The sequence below is a fragment of the Simochromis diagramma genome, unplaced genomic scaffold, assembly GCF_900408965.1.
Source record: "Simochromis diagramma unplaced genomic scaffold, fSimDia1.1 OVJJ01000216.1, whole genome shotgun sequence".
In the NCBI taxonomy this organism is placed as follows: domain Eukaryota; kingdom Metazoa; phylum Chordata; class Actinopteri; order Cichliformes; family Cichlidae; genus Simochromis; species Simochromis diagramma.
This window is the reverse complement of record NW_024386883.1, coordinates 19,703,551-19,726,087: the sequence shown is the minus strand read 5'-3', so window position 1 is coordinate 19,726,087 and position 22,537 is coordinate 19,703,551. Positions and strand designations below refer to the sequence as shown.

General features: G+C 41.5%; 3 protein-coding genes and 1 non-coding gene across 6 annotated transcripts in view; 1 reads left to right on the top strand and 3 right to left on the bottom strand.

Moving 5' to 3' along the window:
* Positions 1-22,537, top strand: part of LOC120734041 — a 299,153-nt gene that overhangs the window by 271,024 nt on the left and 5,592 nt on the right. The gene's annotated exons all lie outside the window — the stretch shown is intronic.
* LOC120734030 lies at positions 1,444-8,604 on the bottom strand. Its single transcript, XM_040032590.1, has 2 exons — positions 8,381-8,604; positions 1,444-4,928 (listed from the first exon to the last, which is right to left on the bottom strand). Exon 2 carries the CDS (start codon positions 4,770-4,772, stop codon positions 2,553-2,555), a length of 2,220 nt encoding a protein of 739 aa, XP_039888524.1. The 5' UTR covers positions 4,773-4,928; positions 8,381-8,604; the 3' UTR covers positions 1,444-2,552.
* trnav-aac lies at positions 8,694-8,766 on the bottom strand. The gene has a single exon. It is a non-coding gene; the product is annotated as a tRNA-Val (tRNA).
* On the bottom strand, positions 12,254-17,642 carry LOC120734040 (complement C1q-like protein 3). Of its 3 annotated transcripts, XM_040032609.1 has the most exons (6): positions 17,296-17,641; positions 17,060-17,125; positions 16,151-16,213; positions 14,578-14,655; positions 12,856-12,987; positions 12,254-12,752 (listed from the first exon to the last, which is right to left on the bottom strand). In XM_040032609.1, the coding sequence occupies exons 1-6, from the start codon at positions 17,504-17,506 to the stop codon at positions 12,475-12,477; spliced, it is 828 nt and encodes a 275-aa protein (XP_039888543.1). In that variant the 5' UTR covers positions 17,507-17,641; the 3' UTR covers positions 12,254-12,474. The 3 variants fall into 3 exon arrangements, with proteins under 3 accessions (XP_039888543.1, XP_039888544.1, XP_039888545.1); XM_040032610.1 differs by lacking the exon at positions 17,060-17,125 and having other exon boundaries at positions 17,296-17,642; XM_040032611.1 differs by lacking the exons at positions 14,578-14,655; positions 16,151-16,213.

The window sequence follows — 22,537 nt, the reverse complement described above, 5'->3', positions numbered from 1 at the left end:
GCTACAAGATGGCGTCTCCTTTATCGAAAAATAAAAGCTGCAGACGGTTTCTGTTTAACGTGCACTCGGCTGAAATTCCAGTGAGAAAAAAACCTCTCCAATATAATCAAAATGTAAAACTTCATTTTCTGTGCAGTTAATCTAAGTGCATCGTTTTATATCAGTTGTCCTGTTGCAAATGTATAAACCTGGCCTTTGGCTCCATCTAGTGGACACTGAACAGAAACACTGCAGCTTCATCTCCTCTCCTTTGTTTATTAAATGTCCTGAAGGCTTTCAGAGGAACTGATGAGTGACACCTGTTTAATTTGAGACCAAAAGCATCCCAGCTGCAGCCTGCAGAGGATAAATGGGCCATGACAGAGTGCATGATGGGAAGCCCTGAAAAAGCCTGACTAAATATGGTGTAATGATCAACTTAAAAATTAATGTACCCATCATGTGAGGATATACTAATGAAATTTTACAAGTCAATTAGTCTCATTGGGTTATTTTTACACTTTGAATTGAATCACTTAAAATGCAAATTGACTCCATCAGTTCAAATCTGCAGGGTTGGTTATATAATCCACTGGAAGCCTGTAATTATTGTGACAGCACACTGCAAGCTGCATTAGTTTAGTTGAAGCACATTTGTGATTTATTACAAGTCCACACATGTTTGTGCAGGTTTCAACATTTTTAACAGGTGTTTTTAACACATTTACAATATTTAGTAAGGAATAAAAGATTTAACATCCTGGGCAGGAGCTGCAAGCTACAATCCTGCAGTCGGAACTTCAAGAGCACTCGATGTCCCATTAATGTGCATGTTGTGATCACTTTTATTTACCTGGGCCACGCATGTCACGTTTAATGTAAAAACTAAGTTTAAAAAAGTATCCACCAACTTTTTAAGGGCTGACCAGACTAACAAACCGATATTTTGCACACAGACAATTTCAAAAGCTAGAAAACACTGAATCTTTGAATAAATTTGGTTTGCCAATAAAAGTTAAAAATGATGACTTCTGATTTTCCTTCACATATAAAATAAACTAAATATGAACTGGAACATCTGTACCCCCTGCCAAAACATCTGGTCATGACTCGAAAGCTCAAAACTCATTTTCTTTTTTTCATGTAAATCAAGAAAATGAGTGACGTGAACATTAAACCACAGCAGTGAGCGCTGCTCTAACTTACAATAACAGGATATTTCACCGACTTTTGATCTTTACTATTGAAATAAAGTCAAGAGACAAATAATAATGAACACTGACCAAATTTAAGGTGGAATGTTTTCTTTCACATTTTATTAAATGACAGAGGTGACATCACGAATCAGTCAAAACAATTAAATACCAATGCCAGCCGTGACCATTCATTCTGTCCTCTTTAACTCACGTCACTGATGGCTGAATTTCGACCGGTTTACATTAACGTGGATAGTCTACTTCGTCGTCTGTTACACTCCAGTCGTAACGCACCTAATGGTAAGCAAAAGAACTCTACTGTGAATAAAGCAGCACTGAACCAGTCGAGGAGGCCCAGCAGTAACACGTCGTTCACATTTTAGAACCTTTATCGTCTAAGACTGCAAAGACCCCACATCCTGAGACACAGCTGGATCTGCTGGGCACTAACATTAAACTCTGATTTCAAGAAATCAAGTTAGAGAATCTTTATTTTTCCTGCCCCTGTAAACACCTGCAGCACGTCCTAAAAATTTATTTGGCCTTCCTGACTGAATTCAAATATGATCAAGTTTCAGTTTTTTAAATGCAAGTATTTCTTCTTCAAGTTAAAAGATATTTGCTACAAGTAATCCCAAGATGTCAACAGTTAAAAAAAGAAAAATGTGATTGCGAGAGCTGTTTTTTGCCACTTTATAGACCAAAACAAAACTCGATCAAGCAGTCTCATCCTCTTTATGTCCACCAGGGTTAAGGTCAAGTTGGATTTTAGGCACATGCTGAACAGAAACAGAAACAGGATCCCCATTTCTATATGAATGGTTAAGGTGAATTTAACTGATTTAACCTGGTAGATATAAAGCAGTTCAGTCGCAACTCTATCCTGAAAACTGACATTTGAAATACAAACAGCAGCTAGAACTTTATTCTATCTCGACTTCCATATCAACAGGCTTCAGTTTTCGGACAAACACAATGTCATCATTGTCATTATTAAGGTCCGGCTCGCCAAAGTCATCCTTCGGCTCCTCTTTAAAGACCACCTGGGAAGACTCAGGGAACTTGGGGGCCTCGAAAGGGAGCTCAAAAACTTTGGTCAGGTAATCCCCTTTTCTGCGTTTTTTGCCAGTCATGGCTAGGACCTGTGAGGCGATGGACCAGGCGAACTCCACCTTCCGGTGGCTCTGAGAGCTCAGATCGAAGTTGTACTCCAGAATCTCATACAGAGCAGGAACGTATCGGTTGTAATTTTGTTGCACATATTGGTGCAACTCAAACAAAACTCCTCTTGTCAGAACCTTCAAATCAAGTTTCGTTTTGGTTTCTGATTTGGAGCTGAGGTCGAGGTCCAGTCCGATCTCCTTGCAGTTCTGGTAGTCAAAGCGTTTGATAAATCCACCAAAGCCATCCAATTCCCCTTCTAGATCTGGGTCCCCATCTTCGGTTGGTGAGTGTGGAATCTCTTGCAAGTTGCCATTTAGCGGGACAATCATATTTAACCACCTGTTGATTTTCGGGTGACATGTTTTGCTTTTTCATCAAGCTTTTCTGTGTTGTGTACCATCTCTGGATCTTCTGCGCGGCCTCAGTCTCACCACTTTGCAGATGAAGATCAAAATTGTGCTCAAGGATGTCATTAACAGTATTGCGGGCCTCACCACACAGCTCCTTTACAAAGCTGAAGATCTCAAGCACAGCGCCTGTTGTCAGGATGGTCAAATCAAGCTTCTGGTCTGACGGGCGTTCTACGGTTGACCAAAGATTTAGACCCAACTTTTTACAAAAAGGGTGTTCTTCTTTTTCAGCTTCTTCCCTCTTTGCTGAATCTGATGAATCTAACCCTTTCTGCCCTTGACTCTGGAGTTCCTGTTGAGTCTGAAAACTGCTGGTCACATCAACCATGTGGTATATCTCAGGGAGTTTGAAAGGCTTGCAGAGAAAATCCATATTCTGACTCTTCGGGTGGTTCACAAGATTTTTATGTTTTGCCATCATGTAAACTAAGAAATTGCGCTCATGTTGCTCATCTTGGAGCGTAAGAGTAAAGTTGTTTAAGAGAATTTCAAATAAAAAACTGCGTACACTCCTCGACAAAGCAGTTCCTAACTTGAAAACCTCCCACATTACCCAGTTGGTCAACAGTTGTAGATCTAAGCTCCGTTTTGGTGAACAAAAGTTGAAGTCTAATCCGATCTCTCTGCAGTGGGCGAACATATCATTGACTCGGCTTGACATCAGGATCTGTTGTGTGCGAGCGGCGCGCCTCAGCCACAGCCTCTGCTTTGGGGTTTCTGCACAGATTCCCTCAGAGAACAGACACCAGTACGATTCTTGACTTGCATCCTTTGTCTGTGTGGGTGACAAAGAAGATTTGTGGCCATAACTCAGAGGCTGCATTGGTGAGATGAAGACTTCTTCCTCTTCTGGCTTTACATCCTGCAGCACGTTCATTTCTACCTCTGTTCCTGACAAACAACTTTCAGGTTCCACATTTTCTGGCTCAGCTTCTGTTTCTGACTGCAATTCGGTCTCAAACTCAACAGGACACATGTATGACAAATCATCCTCCTTCATCTCCTCCATCTTGCTAGCCTGTTGCTTCCGTGTTTGTCTTTTATTGGTGGCCAGAATTTGTGCTTCCAGTTCTTGGTTATCTGCATCAGGTGTTTTTCGTTTTTTACCTTTATATTCCAATTTATTCTTCTCAGCCGGGATCTTAAAAAGTTCCTTTCTGAAAGTGTCTTTGTCCTCAGCTGTCAGACAGGTGTATTTTCTCTCTATCACCCTGTTTAGACACATTCGGAACTGAGGTTTATCAAAAGCATAACCAAAGTTGTGCTTGACCAGTTCATAAACTAGGTAAGTGTGTTTTCCACACAGCACTCGGGAAAAATCAAGCATCTCTATCATCACACCGTTGGTGAGCAGACTTGGGTCCAGTTTCTGTTTGGGGGCGTGACTTGGTCGAATAGCTAGGGTCACACCAAGTTGTGCACAGAAAGGGTTAGCGCCCAGTGTTTTTCTTAAACGGATTCCTCCTTGTTTTTTTACAGTGTATTTATTGCTAGCATCTCTGGTAGTTTCAGTTTCGTGGTTGTCTGAAGACTGACAGTTCTTGCTGGAGACAGTGAGCACTGAACTATCAGCAATTTTGTTCCATTTTGGACAGTATCGTCCTGACACGTCTTCTTTGGACCCGGCTAAAACACTTGGATTTGGCAACTGAAATGTTTCTTTCCATCTATTTGGCTTCATCTTTATTTGCTCCTTCAGGTGTTTAATTTTGTTGTGGACACGAACTGCATAGATGTAGCACAGACTGTCATTGTTTATGTCAAAGCCAAGGTCGAAGTTGAACTCCAGCATTTCGAACAGGAAATACTTCTCAGACCTGGTCACTGTTTTGGCAAACTGACAAATTTCCAGCATAACACTATTCGTCAGCAGGCTCTGATCCAACTTCTCCTTCCTTTCAAGTGCCGCATTGAACTCCAGACCAATATCAACCAATTCTGGGAAGGGGACTGCTCCTTTTTGATACCTAATGCCATGGGCAATGCGGCGCTCCCAGATGTAGCTCTCCTCAATGCCATCCATATTGACATTTAAAGCCCAAAGTCATTAGAAACTGCTAGATTATGTCAAAAACCCTGGTCCTTGCTCAGGCACCTGGCTAGATTCCTAGACAGCTTTCTTGTAGAGAAAACAAGATATTATCTGAAGGCATCATCTTCACTGCCACATCTTCTCAGTCTGTAAGTAAAGACAAAACAGTTTCAATTATTTAGGCTTAGAAAAATCTTAAAGCAACAGGATCTGATTTCATCAAAATCCATGTGATGTATGCATTAAAAAATATTGAGCACTTGTAAAACAGAGTTAAACCGTGCTTAATAAAAACAGAGTAACACAGACTTAAAATCTAAAAATACGTTTTTGGAGCTTCATTTAGCTGCTTCCGGCGCCCCCGTGTGTGGCAGCCTGCTACAGCAGCTCTGCTCATTCTGAGTTTCTTTCTTTCTCATCTTTTTTTTCCTCATAATTTTTATAACTAACATATTAGCAATTAGACTCTGCAATCATGTTCTACCGTTTAGACTTCCGCAGGCACAAACATCCTCCACTGCAACCACTGAACATCCAAGGTATGGACATTGAGGCTGTGGACAGCTACAGGTACCTTGGTGTTCATCTGAACAATAAACTGGACTGGACTCATAATTAGGACGCCCTTTACAGGAAAGGGCAAAGCAGGCTGTACCTGCTGTGGAGACTCAGGTCTTTTGGAGTGAAGGGCCCACTCCTGAAGACCTTCTATGACTCTGTGGTGGCCTCAGCTATTTTTGATGTTGTGGTCTGCTGGGGCGGCAGCATCTCTGCTGGGGACAGGAAGAGACTGAACAGGCTGATCAGAAGGGCCAGCTCTGTTCTAGGATGCCCTCTGGACCCAGTGGAGGTGGTGAGTGACAGGAGAATGGCGGCTAAGCTGTCATCCCTGATGGACAACATCTCCCACCCCACGCAGGAGACTCTGACAGCACTGAGCAGCTCCTTTGGTGGCTGCGGCACCCACGGTGTCCCCACTGCTGTCAGACTCCACAACAAAGACTTTTACAGCTGATCAAACACACAAACCCACACACGTGCAATAACACTAAGTGCAATACTCTTTTTCTAAAAACTTGTATTTTTACTCAGTTGTATATATCATTTGTATTCTATTTTTATCCTATTGTTAGGATTGAAACGAATCTTATTGGATTATTTTATTCTATTGTATTCTACTGTATAGTATTTAATTTTATTCTACTCTATTCTATACAGTTGTGTTCAGTATATTATTCGTATTGTATTCTAATTTTTGCAATTTAACTTTGCACTGTCCACTTTCTGCTGTGACAAAACAAATTTCCCACATGTGGGACTAATAAAGGTTATCTTATCTTAAACTACAGAAAGAATTTGAAAATTAGTTTAAAATATGCCACACCTAAGTGGTTTAAGTGCAAAGTCAAAATAAAATGCAGTCAAAGTATAAAGAAAAGAGTATAAAAAAGACATAAGAAAAGCTATACTTTTATCTATTCTCTATTCTTTTATCACTCTTATGTTCAGATATCCCATATGTGCATAACCTTCACTGCTGATAAGGAGTATTTTTTATATTTTCATATTACTATGTTTTATGTATTACGTGTATTTGTTTTATATCAGTTGAGACTTTGTGTGCATTGTCTATTATACAGGCAATGTGTGGACTGTACATTGAGCTAATTGTACTGTGCACACACTGTTTAAGGCCTGCGTAGCACAGATTGCCGCACTCTTTTCTTCCCGCTTTTGAAAGTGGAAAATATTCATTTTGTACACATCAGCACAAATCAGTAAAAAGAAAGACTGTCTGACAACGCAAGTCAATAGATTTAAGGTCATGAGGATTTTACATATTGACAGAGAGCACTGCAGTATCAGCAGATACCAGACACCAAAATACTGTGTGAATGTGTCACTAATGCAGCTTCAAGAAAAAGGTTGTGCGAGATAATGCACAGTGCAGAAATGATTAAAGCTCAACCTGCAATAACGTTTTACTTCAGCTGGTGAATATTTTACTGTGAGTAAAAATATTACTTTAGCTTACAGTTTTGTATTTTAAAGTATTTTAATGGAAAAAATAATTGATGTAAAAGATGTGTTCGGGGACTCAGTTTTATCTTTTAAACAGTAAAACACACATGAGTTGTGTTCACTTCAAATCCACAGTACACTGAGAAACTAATTTATTTTAAACTAGTGGCATGCAGTACTGCAAGATTTGGTAATGAGCCGATAGCAAGAAACTACAGGGCCAGTATCAATTATACTAATACTTGTTTTAATAATTAAGGGTGATTCATCATCAAATTGCCAGATCTGAATAAATTTTCATGACCATTAAGTGTTTTTGGGGGATTTTTCCTTTGGATTATGAATGAGTTAAAACCCAGGACATAAATTATAAAATGTTTAAGTCTGCAGCACATCTACTTTCACAGGTAACACAAAAGGGTAATTATATTCAATCAAACCTGAGCCATATTATATTTGGTGAATTTTCATTTGCACTAAATGTTTTCCTTTAAACAACGTGCTTCAGTTAGATGACTGCTCTGTGCTGCAGCGGTACTTAGACAGTCAGGTTGCCACTTTGATGAAACCGCAGAAACTAAAGTATCAGTCGCATTAGGCTCATATCGATCAATATCAACACAATGATAGGTTTCAATATCATCGATATTTGGATCGATCCGCCCACTAATATTTTAAGCGTTCAAAGTCCAGCACATGGACTCATGGCTCATCTTTCTTAGCTTCTCCTATTTATTCTCTGAAGTAGTTATCATCACTGTGGGTGTAACATAATTGTGGCCATAAGCGTGCTGTGAAGGCGCTGTTTGCACATTTAAGAAAATGTGCAAATAAGACAAGTTTGTTGTCCTTTTGTTGTTCTGTCACGACTGTGAGTGTGGCTCATATTTTTAAGAAGCAAATAAAGATTTCATACAAGCAAAACCCCTCAGTTTTTATTGACATCTAATAACAACAGTAACATGCATTAACAGTATTCTTAAGTATACTTACTTTTACCTTTAAAAAAAACATTGAAATGGTTGTTACAATGGCATTAATGCTCATTAAGAAAAAAGGGTCAAAGTGCATCATGGTTCCCTAATTGTTTGCAGATTTTCTTGCATATGCATCATTTTAAGAAATTGCTAAAATATGACAATTTTCGTATGAATATGGGATTTTCCTAGTCTAATTTTTAAAATGAACGAACAGATTTAATCTTGAATTCTTCATTGAATTGTTTTCTCCAATATTTATCCTCCCTGGCGTCAAATTAAACTTTTACTCCACCTGGAATGGCTGCATTACTCTTTGCAGCAATAGCCTGCAGTTCTGCACCAAACCAGCGGATTTCAGGTATTTGAAAATCTTAGATTCTTCGCTTATTGTTGCGCATGTCGTGGGGACAGGGGTGAACGGTTAGCTTCACAGATTTATGTTAAAAGCGAACTCCCTGAGTCTCCTGTTGAGTTTATGGAGCTGCAGAAACACCAACATCGGCATCCGCGCTAACGTTAGCTTAGGACTGCAAAGCTAACTGTGGGTTGTCTCGGCGGGTGGACGGAAGCTCCGAGGGCAGAAATACAAGCACTTACCTACAGCTGAAGCAGAAAACGAACACATCGGTGGTTGGTGAGAGTTAGAAAGTCTGTGGCTGCATAGTTTTTTTAAAGCACGTACTGCAACACGGCGCTAAACAACAGCTGCAGCAACACATGCGTGCTTCCTGAGTACGGGTCGCGTTCAGGGACACATGTCGGACAATTCAGTTTTCACACAGTCAGTTTATATTTGTTTCACTTGTTACCCACAACGCACCAAGATCACACGACTGCATGGCATATGGTTTGGTTACTTAAAGAAGACAAATTAATGAAAAAAATAAAGTGAAATAAGATAAATAAATGATGTTTCCGCCCGGTTTCGAACCGGGGACCTTTCGCGTGTTAGGCGAACGTGATAACCACTACACTACGGAAACCGTGTGGCGGCTGAAGTCACCTGAGCATACTTTTTAAAAGCTTGTATGCGGTCTACGGGTGTCAGGTCGGTTGCACGAGTGTTTACTTCTCGCCAGCAGCCCCCAACCTTTTTTGCGGCATGGACCGGTTTAATGTCCGACAATATTTTCACCGACCATTAAGGTGTCACATACAACAAAATAAAATGATACGACCAAGACAGTGGTATTTTGTAAATATAATAATAAACGCGAATTCACTATGTAATTGTGTAACTTTATCAGCAGGGTCCTCCTGAAATACGCCAACAACAATGAGAGTAACATCCTCCTCTCTGCCCCTTAAGGGTCTCTGGTCGCTATGGTAACACGTAAATATCAATCAATCAATCAATCGATCAGACCTTTATTTGTCACATGCAAGTTTGCACCTGCAGTGGAATTGGACAACCAACCATACATACATAGGACAGACAGGTCGGAGACAGGTAGTAATTTGGAAGAACATTGAAATGTACAATACAATGGGCAAATGGAGGAGGGAAAAAGAGACCTCTACTCATACTGGGCTCCTTGTGGGAGGTCAGCATGAGAACAGAAAACAAAAAAACTCCTCTGCACAGAGAGCACATCACAACCCCATGAAGCACATGACAAGCAACGGGATGGGTAAGGGGGTGAGAAGTGAGCTGATTACACACAGCCATCTTGCCATGCGCTACTAATCCAGCGCTGGGCCTAGACCTGCCGTCTGACCCCGGCCTTGGAAGCCTTCGAAGGCGTTTGGAGTCCAGGATGGGGGTGCGTAAGATGGCGGCAAAGAGTCTAAACAGTCCGTTATCAGGGAAGAATTTGTTGTTAAGCTCCAGCCTTGAGACCACGGCTGGCGCTGATATGGTAGCCACATGAAATGATGGTGTTTTCCTGTAGTGCGAACAACTGCATATCAATTTTACAGTCGATCTAAATGTCCGTCACTGGTCTCTCAATCACCCATTGGGGGGCCATGAGCCTCTCCGAAATGTTATCAATTTTGCGCTCAAAGAGCATAGTCTGAGGCTATGTCCACACTAGCCCAGATAACTTTGGAAACGGCGCTTTCGTCTGAAGACGCTTCGCGTCTACACTATCGTTTTCAGTTGTTTTCACAGAGTTGTGTGTCCACATTGAAACGGCCGAAAACACTTACGTTCCAGTACTGTGCATGTGTGAAACACAAGACGATGTGACCTGCCTCATTTCTGTCTGCCGTTTATTTACTTTCCGGCTCTTTGAAACTGCTTCAAAAGGCAGAGGAAAAGCACCGAGTTTTTTAAATGGACTAACAATGAGGTGGAGTTGTTGCCATGTGTGTCCCGTCTGTAACAACTGAAAATAAAAATAAATGAGTGGTCCAAAGTGAAGGATAAGCTCTGCATAATGTAACAAATGCCTCTCGGAGGAGGCGTATGCCCTTTTTCTCCTCCTCCTCTCCCTTAGCTTCCCTGCTTAGCCTCTTGTGTCCTTGTCTAGTCTCGTGTTCTTTGTATTACTTTCCCTGGAACACGCTCTCACAGTCTGTTTCTAAAACCTAAAGAGAATTATGGATTTGATCAACTGGTCTCTGAATGCTATTGACACCCTTTTCTCAATGAGAAGTCTGGGCTTGGGAGAGCCCGAGTGTCCTGGAGGGACTTTCCCTGCCGGATACACGATGGACGGGTGGCAGAAATGGAGGTTCGTGTGCCTGGCGGGACTGTCGATCGAGGACGCTGAAGATATCTACCTATTCGGAACCATGGTAACAGAGTGCTCACACACACAAACTACACCCTTTTTGGCTCCTACCTCAAAGCACACTGTGCGCTGTTGATCTTACGTGCTGCACAATAATGTTTAATATTTAGTATTTACAGTTATATTCCCATAGATCATCGTGATGTTGTTTATTATGTTGCTCTCTTTTTCTTGTGCTTGTTTTCTTTTTTCATTCTCAACAGGTAAAATCTACTGTTATCTATTGTTAGCTAGTTTATTGTGATGGTGTTGTTTTTATTATGTTGCTCTTTGTTGTTTGTTTTCTCTTTTGGTTTTTTATCTCCATACAGATGATCCAGGTGTTTTGTTTGCTTTTCTTTTTTTTCTTCCCCCCTTTCTCACCGTCTCTTCTCTCCTCTATTTTTCTTTCTCTCCCTCTCTTTCTTTCATTCTTTCTCCCTGTCCTATCCCCCAGGCATGTCTGTCCCGTCTTTAAAAAACGAAAATAAAATAAATACATAATTATAATAAAGGTCAATCAAATGGACCAATATGGCCATGATGATCCACTTGGTAAAGTAAATCCACTTGGCATCTTTCTTGGCCTTCAGACAACAATGGCTAAAGGTACAAACGGGACAGGCAAAAAAAAAAAGGAATACTTTGAGGACCTCCCTATTTCCACTCACACGTCTTCCGTAGAGGAAGGCTTTTCTTTCAATGTCTAGCTAGCCAAGTGGTGCAAGGCTTTCACTTGGGTAGTATCTCATCTCTGAGATCAACAGAAGGGTTGGTGATAAAGACACTATTCAGTTCCGTTGTGGTGAAGAAAGAACTGAGTGAATAAGCAAAGGTCTCAATTAACTGGTCGATCTACATCCCTACCCTCACCTATGGTCACGAGCTGTGGATAGTGATCAAACACATATAAAGAAATCAACAGCATTAGTTCAATGATGCTTTTATTTTGAAAGTAAAGAATAGAAAGAAATAACCCCAAGTAAGTTTGCAGTCAGTTATCTGTGTCTGGATTCATCCATCCACTCATCCTTTTCAGGGTCGCTGGAGCCTATCCCAGCTGTCATAGGGCGAAAGGCGGGGTACACCCTGGACAGGTCGCCAGTCTGTCACAGGGCTAACACACAGAGACAGACAACCATTCGCACTCACATTCACACCTAGTGGCAATTTGGATTATCCAATTAACCTATCCCCACAAGCTGCATGTCTTTGGATGGTGGGAGAAAGCCAGAGTACCCGGAGAGAACCCACGCAAACACGGGGAGAATATGCAAACTCCACAAACAAAGACCCCGGCCTGATGGTGGAATTGAACTCAGGACCTTCTTGCTGTGCGGCAACAGTGCTAACCACCGTGCTGCGGTGTCTGGATTCAGATGAAAAATAAGGAAACATTCCTCCACAGCACTGACACACCTTTTTATATCAAACTAAATCAGCTGTTTACATTTTTATCATGATAGTCAGATTAGGTTGAACATCTGTTAAGAGTTTAAGAAAAACACCTGCATGATTATCAAAGGAGAGAAAAAAGAGGAACTGTTGGATTTTGCTCAACTTAACAGGAAAGACTCCAGTTAAAAGCCAACATGTGGGCCAGCAGTCACCAAAATAACAGACTGACCAACACAGGACAGTGGAGCCAATAAAAAACGATGCAGTTTATCAACTTATAGAAAATAGTCAGGACCTAATGGAGGAGCAGCACTTTGTGAAGAGCCGACTCAAAGAAAGGACAAAGAGAAGAGAATCACTGAACATTTAACTGGATTTATTTGAATCAAAGATAACAAGAAGAAGTAAATTATCTGAGTCAGTAGAAACAAATAAACACAAAACTAGAACCCAACCAGAAAGAGAGAGAGAGCAAGAAACTGATTATGGCAAATGATTTACTTCCTGTTTATCTAATGGCTAAGCTCCGCCCACACAGGTTAGTCCAAACAGGAATTGTTGGAGCTGTCACACCTCTCACATGGTGAAAATCAGATGACCACTGAAGGTGGTTTGATGGTTTTCATTGTCATATGTCCTTGAACCAGCCCAGAGACGTACAGACACCTGATCTCCAACCTCTAGAAGCAGTGAGGCTCCATTAGAGGCGCTTGGCCACCCAGATGATTGACTTTCATATGCAAGAAAAATGATCTCTTCATTCCTGAATAGATAAGCACCTGTTTGTGTGCTGTCACGTCCTAGTACTTTCCAGTCAAAGTGGTAGGCTCCTCTCACTGGTGCAGTGAAAATACCTGTTGGACATTTGTTTTTGTTAAATGGAAAATCAGCTGTTAGAACATCTGGAACATCAGCCTGACATCAACATAGCTGAGAAGTGACATTCAGTGTTATTACCTGTGTATGGGTTGTAGGTATTTCCAATGTTTGTGACAACATGTTTGAAGACCAGAGTAGTGTGGTCATTAAAGGGTCCAGTATATCCTTCACCTTGTTCCAGCAGAGAGGCTGAGAAAGCCACCTGTGTGACTGAGAGAGAGAGAAAATTCATTTTAAACTTCCTGTTTTAGAGTTAGACTCTTCCCAAAAAAGTGACCATGGCAAAAACTTTACAGCTGAAAGCGTTTCACTGTCACAGAAGAAATCAAACTCTGTCAAACTGAAATTTGATTGAATCTATTTTTGAGGATCCAAACTCCTCCTTTAGATCAGACAGGAAGGTATTTTGTAGCTTCTGCCAAGACAACAAACTGTGTTACTCAGTGTTTTAGTTGCATCTTGGTTTGTGCTTCAGACAAACATGAACTCAGTTTAATGTCATTCAGTAAATTAGATGCAGTAATGAACTTAATGTGTGTTCTGAAGCTTAAAGAGTGCTTTCACTTTGATGACCTGCACAGAGTGGGGATACACCTGTAAACAACACCTCTGTTAATCACAGATAACAATCACAAAAATCCTCTACTCGCTCTCCTGCTCCCACATTATTAGAACTACAAACATGGCTGCAGTTTTTATTTATTGCAATATCTGAGAGTCAATATTTTACGGTTTGGACTGGCTGTAGTTTCAAATACTAATTTGTGGTGGGGCTTGGACTGTGGTGCCGTGCGAACGTGGAGTTTTAGGCTTAATATTAGAAACTGGTTGAAGGACTTACAGGCAGACAAACAAAAATCATCCATTCAAAACATTCTGACATCCTGTTGCCGGTTTCACACTCATCAGTATTTGACTACTCAATCACTTGGAGTAAATCAGCAGTACTGACTCTAAATTGTAATTCATATATTGTAATTTTAAATTGCTATTGGGAAGAGTTGTCACCATTAAAATTATGATTCTGCTTAAAATAAACTACACCGATACCTAATAAACCCTCTCTTAAAATCATCACTGGTAGGTCTAAAAACATGACGGTGGTCTACAACTACCAAATTTGTATCACTACTCCTGATCCAATAGATTAAAAATTGATTAAACCAAGCTTATTAGACAGCTCTTGGCTGGACCTGGAACAAATTTCTAATCTGCCTTTCATATACTCCAGTATCATGACTTAGTTATCTTAATTAATTCCCATCAGGCTGGGAATTCTTAAAAATAAGAATTCTAAGTCTTCACTTATCCCATGTAAATGAACACCCATTAGGAACAATCCAGGTCATAAAAAGAAGATATGAAATTTTCAAGTCATGAGTAACGTGTCATAGTCTAGAACAGGCCTGCCCAATCCCAGTCCTCGAGAGCTACTATCCTGCAGCTTTTAGATGCATCCCTACTCCAACACAGCTGAATCAAATGGTTTGATCTCTTCAGCATGCCATCATGTTTGGCAAAGGCCTGATAACAAGCCATTCATTTGATTCAGGTGTGTGGGAACAAGGATGCATCTAAAAGCTGCAGGACGGTAGCTCTCGAGGACCGGGATTGGGCACCCCTGGTCTAGAACATCTTATGCGAAACTGAAACTTGAATTAAAATATGGAATCAGCAAAAGTAATTTTCTTGAATATCAGCAACTGAAAGCCTTCATGTGAAAAATGTGAAATGTGTCTGAAAATGTGTCAAATATAGAGATATTTCAGCATTTCTATATTTCAGATTTCGACACAGTACCATGTTGCTGCTGCTGCTTCATCTGGTTGGCCTCAGTCCTCTGGTTCTGCAGTTCAGTCTTCAACTTTCCTGCTTGTTCTGAGAAAAATGTAAAATTGTCCTTGAGCACAAACTAAAAACATTTAAACACAGTGACACCACTTTATGGACAGATTATAAATTGATGAGCCAAATGTGAGTCAATTATCTGCACCTAACATTTCTACAGAGCAGAGCCCACACCTCCAGCAGAGCTTCAACAGCATCTCGAGGGAGAATGGCAACATTGAGTCAGAATGGACCATGTTCTGCGCCATCATTGCTAAGGCCATGGCCCTGAGCTGTGGTCGCAAGGTGGTTGGTGCCTGTCGTGGTGGCAACCCCCGAACCAAATGGTGGACACCGAGGGTGAGGGGATAGCCACCAGGCAGAAGGAAGAGTCCTATCGGGCTTGGTGAGCCTGTAGGACTTTGGAGGCAGCCGATAGATACCCACAGGCCAAGTGGAACATAGCTTGGGCAGTGGCTGACGCAAAAACTCGAGTGCTGGAGGAGTTTGGAGAGGCCATGGAAAAAGACTTTTTGATTGCCTCGAAGAGATTCTGGCAAACCATTAGGCGAATCATGAGGGGAAAGCCGTGCTCTACCTGCACTGTGTATAAGGCAGGTGGAGCACTGCTCACTTCGATTGAAAATATTGTTGGGCAGTGGAAGAAACACTTAAAGGACCTCCTTAATCACACTGGCATGTCTTTTGAGGAGGAAATCTAGTCTGGGGATGAGAGGAACTATTCGTCTATCTCCGGAAGTGAGGTCACTGAGGCAGTTAAACAACTCCTTGGTGGCAGAGCCCCTGGGGTGGATGAGGTCTGCCCTAAGTTCCTGAAGGCTCTGGATGTTGTAGGGCTGTCTTGGTTGACACGCCTCTACAATGTTGTGTGGAGATCAGGGGCAGTACTTCTGGATTGGCAGATTGGGCTTGTGGTTCCCATCTTTAAGAAGGGGACTGGAGGGTGGGATTCAACTATAGGGGGATCACTAAGTCCATGCCAGGGTGCTGGAAAGGAGAGACTGTCTGTTAGCTGAATCTCAGATACAGGAGGAACAATGCAGTTTTTGACCTGGTCATGGAACACTGGACCAGCTCTTTATCCTTTCAAGGATACCTGAGGATGCATGGGAGTTTGCCCAACCAGTCTACATGTATTTTGTGGACTTGGAGAAGGCATTTGACCTTGTCCCTCGGGGTGTGCTTTGGGAGGTGCTTCAGGAATATGGGGTTATCTGGCTATTGCTACAGGCCATTTGATCCTTGTAAGACCATTGCTTGGTCCACTTAGCTGGCAATAAGTCGGACTTGTTCCCAGTGGGTGATGGATGCCGTCAGGGCTGTCCTTTGTCACCGATTCTGTTTATAACTTTTTTTGTACAGAATCTCTAGGCATAGCCAAGTGTCCTGCCCCAAGTGGAGTAGGAACTTGCCCCTCTAAGTATCTTTGGGTCTTGTTCACGAGTGACGGGAGAAAGGAAGGGAGATCGACAGACAGATTGTTGCTGCACCTGCAGTGGATGGATGGATGGCTTTCATACAGTACCTTCTGACAGCTGCTTCAGCTGGTTGATCTCAGTTTTCTGACTCTCCAGCTTTGCTTCTAGTTCTGAGAAAATACCATAGAAATAAAAAGAAAAATCTCACTGACAGCACACAGTAATTCACAGGTTTTTATCTATAAGTAGGAAAGTAACTGTGGCTCTCATTCTGTTCATGCTACACTGAGCAGTGGCCTCCTCCACGTCCCCACATCCTCCACCTCCACCTCATCTTTATCCACAGTCTGTGAACTCTGGCTGACCACTCTGTGTTTTCTGAATGTATGTAAAAGATGGCCACTAAAGCTTACCCCAGATCACTGGAAGAGTGATTTGGGTTACATTCTGCCATGTCCCGTGTGTCATTTTCCTGTCTACTCTCTACTGTTCCTCCCCGATAATGACTAAAAATGCCTGAGGAAAAAAAACAAGATTTGAAGGCTAATCTTTTGGTCATATGTATATCCAGAACTCACATATACTTTTGGAGATATTCTCAGCTGCAACATTAAAAAATACCACCTTGTTGGAATATTGATGTTACACAGCTATGTCTTCATCCATGAAGAGTTTAAACAATCTGGATGTCTAACAAGGAAAAAGAGCAACTTATATCTGCAGGTAGAGATATAACACAGACTTTAAATGATGGTTAGAATTGTTGTGTCAGCAGAAACTGGTGTTTAAGTAAATGTTGAATTATTTGGTTTGGAAGAGTTTGCCATGAAGAGGAGCTGTGAGCTGTTTCATTATAAACACATTACAGTCAGTTCCTGATGTTGAGATGAAAAAAAAAAGGTTTTTTCCTGGTATAAAATAATAGGATATTTTGAAATAAACATTTTTTATAGGATTTTCTGTATGAAAAGACATAATAAAATAAATCATACTCAATGATGGTTTCCACACAGTACCTTTTGACTGCAGCTTCAGCTGGTCGATCTCAGTCTGTTGCTCTATAGCTCCTTGGTTTGAAAGAACTGCAAAATAAATTCGTTTCCCTGTACCATGAGTTTCTATGAAGACTACTTTAATATTTCTACAACAAAATATTCAGTCTCATAAGAAAACACATAACCATGAATGTTGGTCATTCCTCTTTCTGATCTTCTGGATATTTCTGAAGTCACATTGATGTATGAAACTGTACCTTGATTCTCTGTCTGTAGGACAGTGATCCGCTCATTCTGCACAGCCAATGAGGCGGTCAGCTCTCTCAGCGCAGCGTGGAAGTCCTGTGGACACGGCTGTTGGCCTGCAGTCTCAGTCTGATCTGCTGACACAGAGCAGACCAGAAGCAAAAGTGGGAGAAACATGATGATCTTCATTCTGTTAACAGAAACCTGCTGTATAACTGTCATCTGTTAATCTGAGAGTTTTATAACGAGGGGAAAAGAGGCGTGAATGAGGAGCTTACTGCCCCACATGTCCCCTCATCCTCCACCTCACACACTGCAGAGCCACAAGACCACGCCTCCTACAGGTGCTGTTGGTGAATGATTGAAGAAGCAGACTGCATGAATAAACAATCAGGGTCATGTAAACAGAGCAGAAATGAAGAGATATCGTCCCAAAAGTTTGATTCTGTTCATCAGTTCCCAACACTCCTTCACAAACAAAGACCATCCAAGCATTTTCTGTAATCCTAAAACTGGACTTTGTATGTAAATAAATGTAACATTTTTTTTCATTGAATGTTGGCTTGATCATGTCAGCTGTGACCTCACAGAGCAAAAGAGAGGAAACCTTTGTTTGTCAAGCTTGTTGAACAAAGTACAATTCGATAATGCTCAAAACCTCCAACACACTGACATCAGCTTCTCTATGATTACTGGAAATCAACAGATATATTTAATTTTCTTTGTAAATAACTGCTCATTGCAAAGCCTCTGTCCAGTAAGTGGGCGTCACAAACTGTGGGCAAGGAAAACCCACAAAATAAACTCTTGCTTTTTCCCAACAGACCTATTGACTTGTCACAGTAGTGAAAGTACAGGTGGAACTAATGTCACTTCAAAACCAACCACACAAGTGCCAGTGTGTTAGAATATCTCCACCAGACCCAATTCAATTTCATAATTTTATTCAATTTTAATCATATGACCCCCTATGAGCAAGCACTTTGGCGACAGTGGGAAGGAAAAACTCCCTTTCAACATGAAGAAACCTCCGGCAGAACCAGGCTCAGGGAGGGGCGGGGCCATCTGCTGCGACCGGTTGGAGTGAGAGAAGGAAGACAGGATAAAGACATGCTGTGGAAGAGAGACAGAGGTTAATAACAGATATGATTCAATGCAGAGAGGTCTGTTAATACATAGTGAGTGAGAAAGGTGACTGGAAAAGAAAAACTCAATGCATCATGGGAATCCCCCGGCAGCCTACGTCTATTGCAGCATAACTAAGGGAGGATTCAGGGTCACCTGGTCCAGCCCTAACTATATGCTTTAGCAAAAAGGAAAGTTTGAAGCCTAATCTTGAAAGTAGAGATAGTGTCTGTCTCCTGAATCCAAACTGGAAGCTGGTTCCACAGAAGAGGGGCCTGAAAACTGAAGGCTCTCCCTCCCATTCTACTTTTAAATACTCTAGGACCAACAAGTAGGCCTGCAGAGCGAGAGCGAAGTGCTCTAATAGGGTGATATGGTACTACAAGGTCATTAAGATAAGATGGGGCCTGATTATTTAAGACCTTGTATGTGAGGAGCAGGATTTTGAATACTGGATTTCACAGGGAGACGATGAAGGGAAGCCAATACAAGAGAAATCTTTCTCTTTCTAGTCCCTGTCAGTACTCCTGCTGCAGCATTTTCGATTAACTGAAGGCTTTTCAAGGAGTTTTTAGGACTTCCTGATAATAATGAATTACAGTCGTCCAGCAATAGGAATAATAGGAAGTAATAGGAAGACACTAATGGTGTCCACCATTTGGTTCGGGGGTTACCACACCGACAGGCACCAACCACCTTGCGGCTGCAGCTCAGTGCAGCAGCATTGCCAATGGAGGTGCTGAACATGGTCCACAGTCTCCCTCAGAATGCAGTTAAAGCCCTGCTGGAGGTGTGTGATGAAGATCTCACAGACTGGGACCTCTGCTAGGCATTCCCAGCACACCCTTACTGTACGTTTAGGTGTGTTACACACCGGCCTGGGGGACTGGAGTGCAACACAAGCAAAATAATAAAAAGAAGTAAATCACACAGCCACAGCTTTACAATGACTAGTCGTTTTATTAACTTGACAGGTAGCGAGCGTCAAGGTAGGCATGGCCAAAACAACAAACAAAACACACTGGAAATGAATCAGAACTAACTTACGTACAGGGAGTGCAGAATTATTAGGCAAGTTGTATTTTTGAGGAATAATTTTATTATTGAACAACAACCATGTTCTCAATGAACCCAAAAAACTCATTAATATCAAAGCTGAATGTTTTTGGAAGTAGTTTTTAGTTTGTTTTTAGTTTTAGCTATTTTAGGGGGATATCTGTGTGTGCAGGTGACTATTACTGTGCATAATTATTAGGCAACTTAACAAAAAACAAATATATACCCATTTCAATTATTTATTTTTACCAGTGAAACCAATATAACATCTCCACATTCACAAATATACATTTCTGACATTCAAAAACAAAACAAAAACAAATCAGCGACCAATATAGCCACCTTTCTTTGCAAGGACACTCAAAAGCCTGCCATCCATGGATTCTGTCAGTGTTTTGATCTGTTCTCCATCAACATTGCGTGCAGCAGCAACCACAGCCTCCCAGACACTGTTCAGAGAGGTGTACTGTTTTCCCTCCTTGTAAATCTCACATTTGATGATGGACCACAGGTTCTCAATGGGGTTCAGATCAGGTGAACAAGGAGGCCATGTCATTAGTTTTTCTTCTTTTATACCCTTTCTTGCCAGCCACGCTGTGGAGTACTTGGACGCGTGTGATGGAGCATTGTCCTGCATGAAAATCATGTTTTTCTTGAAGGATGCAGACTTCTTCCTGTACCACTGCTTGAAGAAGGTGTCTTCCAGAAACTGGCAGTAGGACTGGGAGTTGAGCTTGACTCCATCCTCAACCCGAAAAGGCCCCACAAGCTCATCTTTGATGATACCAGCCCAAACCAGTACTCCACCTCCACCTTGCTGGCGTCTGAGTCGGACTGGAGCTCTCTGCCCTTTACCAATCCAGCCACGGGCCCATCCATCTGGCCCATCAAGACTCACTCTCATTTCATCAGTCCATAAAACCTTAGAAAAACCAGTCTTGAGATATTTCTTGGCCCAGTCTTGACGTTTCAGCTTGTGTGTCTTGTTCAGTGGTGGTCGTCTTTCAGCCTTTCTTACCTTGGCCATGTCTCTGAGTATTGCACACCTTGTGCTTTTGGGCACTCCAGTGATGTTGCAGCTCTGAAATATGGCCAAACTGGTGGCAAGTGGCATCTTGGCAGCTGCACGCTTGACTTTTCTCAGTTCATGGGCAGTTATTTTGCGCCTTGGTTTTTCCACACGCTTCTTGTGACCCTGTTGACTATTTTGAATGAAACGCTTGATTGTTCGATGATCACGCTTCAGAAGCTTTGCAATTATTTGACTGACTATTTTGACTTTTCTGAGCCTGTCAAGTCCTTCTTTTGACCCATTTTGCCAAAGGAAAGGACGTTGCCTAATAATTATCCACACCTGATATAGGGTGTTGATGTCATTAGACCACACCCCTTCTCATTACAGAGATGCACATCACCTAATATGCTTAATTGGTAGTAGGCTTTCGAGCCTATACAGCTTGGAGTAAGACAACATGCATGAAGAGGACGATGTGGACAAAATACTCATTTGCCTAATAATTCTGCACTCCCTGTATAGTGAGTCAACCCCAAAAGAAAATACAAACCTCTAACCTGTCTCCCTACCAGAAACAGGAGAAAAAGGTTGTAAAAGAAACGGCTTCCCACCACTACAGCTACCATGTCCAGATACGACTCTCTAAACTGTTTTTACTGCAGCCTAGCTCTGTCACACGCCATGAAGGGCCCCAAACGCGCAGCTCACTGGAAACAGGAAGTAGTAGGAGAGGCTGCCGGTAGTGATGTGACGTTCTGTATCGAGGCTTCGAAGCTTGTGTCGAGTAATTGAGGGGGCGTTTCCGCGATGCGCGTATCGAGGCTTGCTTCATTTATGGGAGGAGCTGAAAATGATGACGTCCGAAGCCTCGCTGCCCGGCTGTACCACGTGACTGGTTCATGAAGTGGTTCGAACTTTGCCGCGAGCTATGACAGCGATATAAACCCCTCAGACTTCATTCAAAAATGTGGGTGTTTGATGGAGAGTTGTTAGTGACAGTTTGGAGACAGTTTGGAGGTTTATGAGAGTGAGGAGAGAAAACCAGGAGAAAATGGAGCCGGCTAAGAAGAGGAGGATGTCCTCCCTGTGGGAACATTTTGATTTCATTCCTCCCAACAAGGTATGGAAATTTCTACAGAAGATGTATTTTCATAATACTGATGGTGCAAAACAATTTATGTTAAGCTGTCTTTACTTTTGTACAAGGTGAAGTGTTTGCTATGTGCCAGGGAGCTGGGATATAACAACAACACCTCATCCATGCTTAGGCACTACAGAGCTTTGCATGAGAATAAGGGGAACACCGATTATGGAGCAAGACCAGGTGAGCCATCAAATGCCATGATAATATAGCATGCAGTAATGTTACTAAATGATATAACAATATTATACAGCTGTTATAAGTTACGTGTGTGATATTTATATTTGTGCTTTGTCTTTATTGTCTTTCCTCAGGAGAACAATCTCAAATAGATGAAGAGGCCATTTAGCATTGTGGAGGACAAAGGATTTAAAAGATTTTTTAAACCACATTATAGTATTTGCAGTGTAACAGCAGTCAAAAACCTACCAAGTTTATTTAACAGTGAAACACGTCAATGGAAGACGCAATTTTTTTTAAGGAGCAGGTTCGTTAATGATTTACCGTGTTACTGTACAACAGCAGATAAACTTTCACCATCTTTAACCAATCGTTGGATGATTTGTAAATGAAATCGCAACGTGCCTATTACCTTTAAGATACACCTGAAAATTTATTCTGTTGGTTTACTCTTATTTCAAACAACGTTTCTTTGTAGATCTGTGTAGAGCTGACTCAGATGGACTGGATTTCCTGCTTTAGCAATCCCATCAAACAAACGCTGGAATGTTTTCTTCAGCCTAGATTTAAGTTTGCTATTACAAACTGTGCAGAAGTAGAAGTAGAAAAAATAGTGTTTTAAAAACAAGCACAGGGTAACTGTATTTGTACTCTTGCTTAAAAGAAAGAGTGTTTTATGTATGTTAGTCCATCTCTTGAGATATTAGTAAATGTTCAATTTATGCAGCAGCTTAAA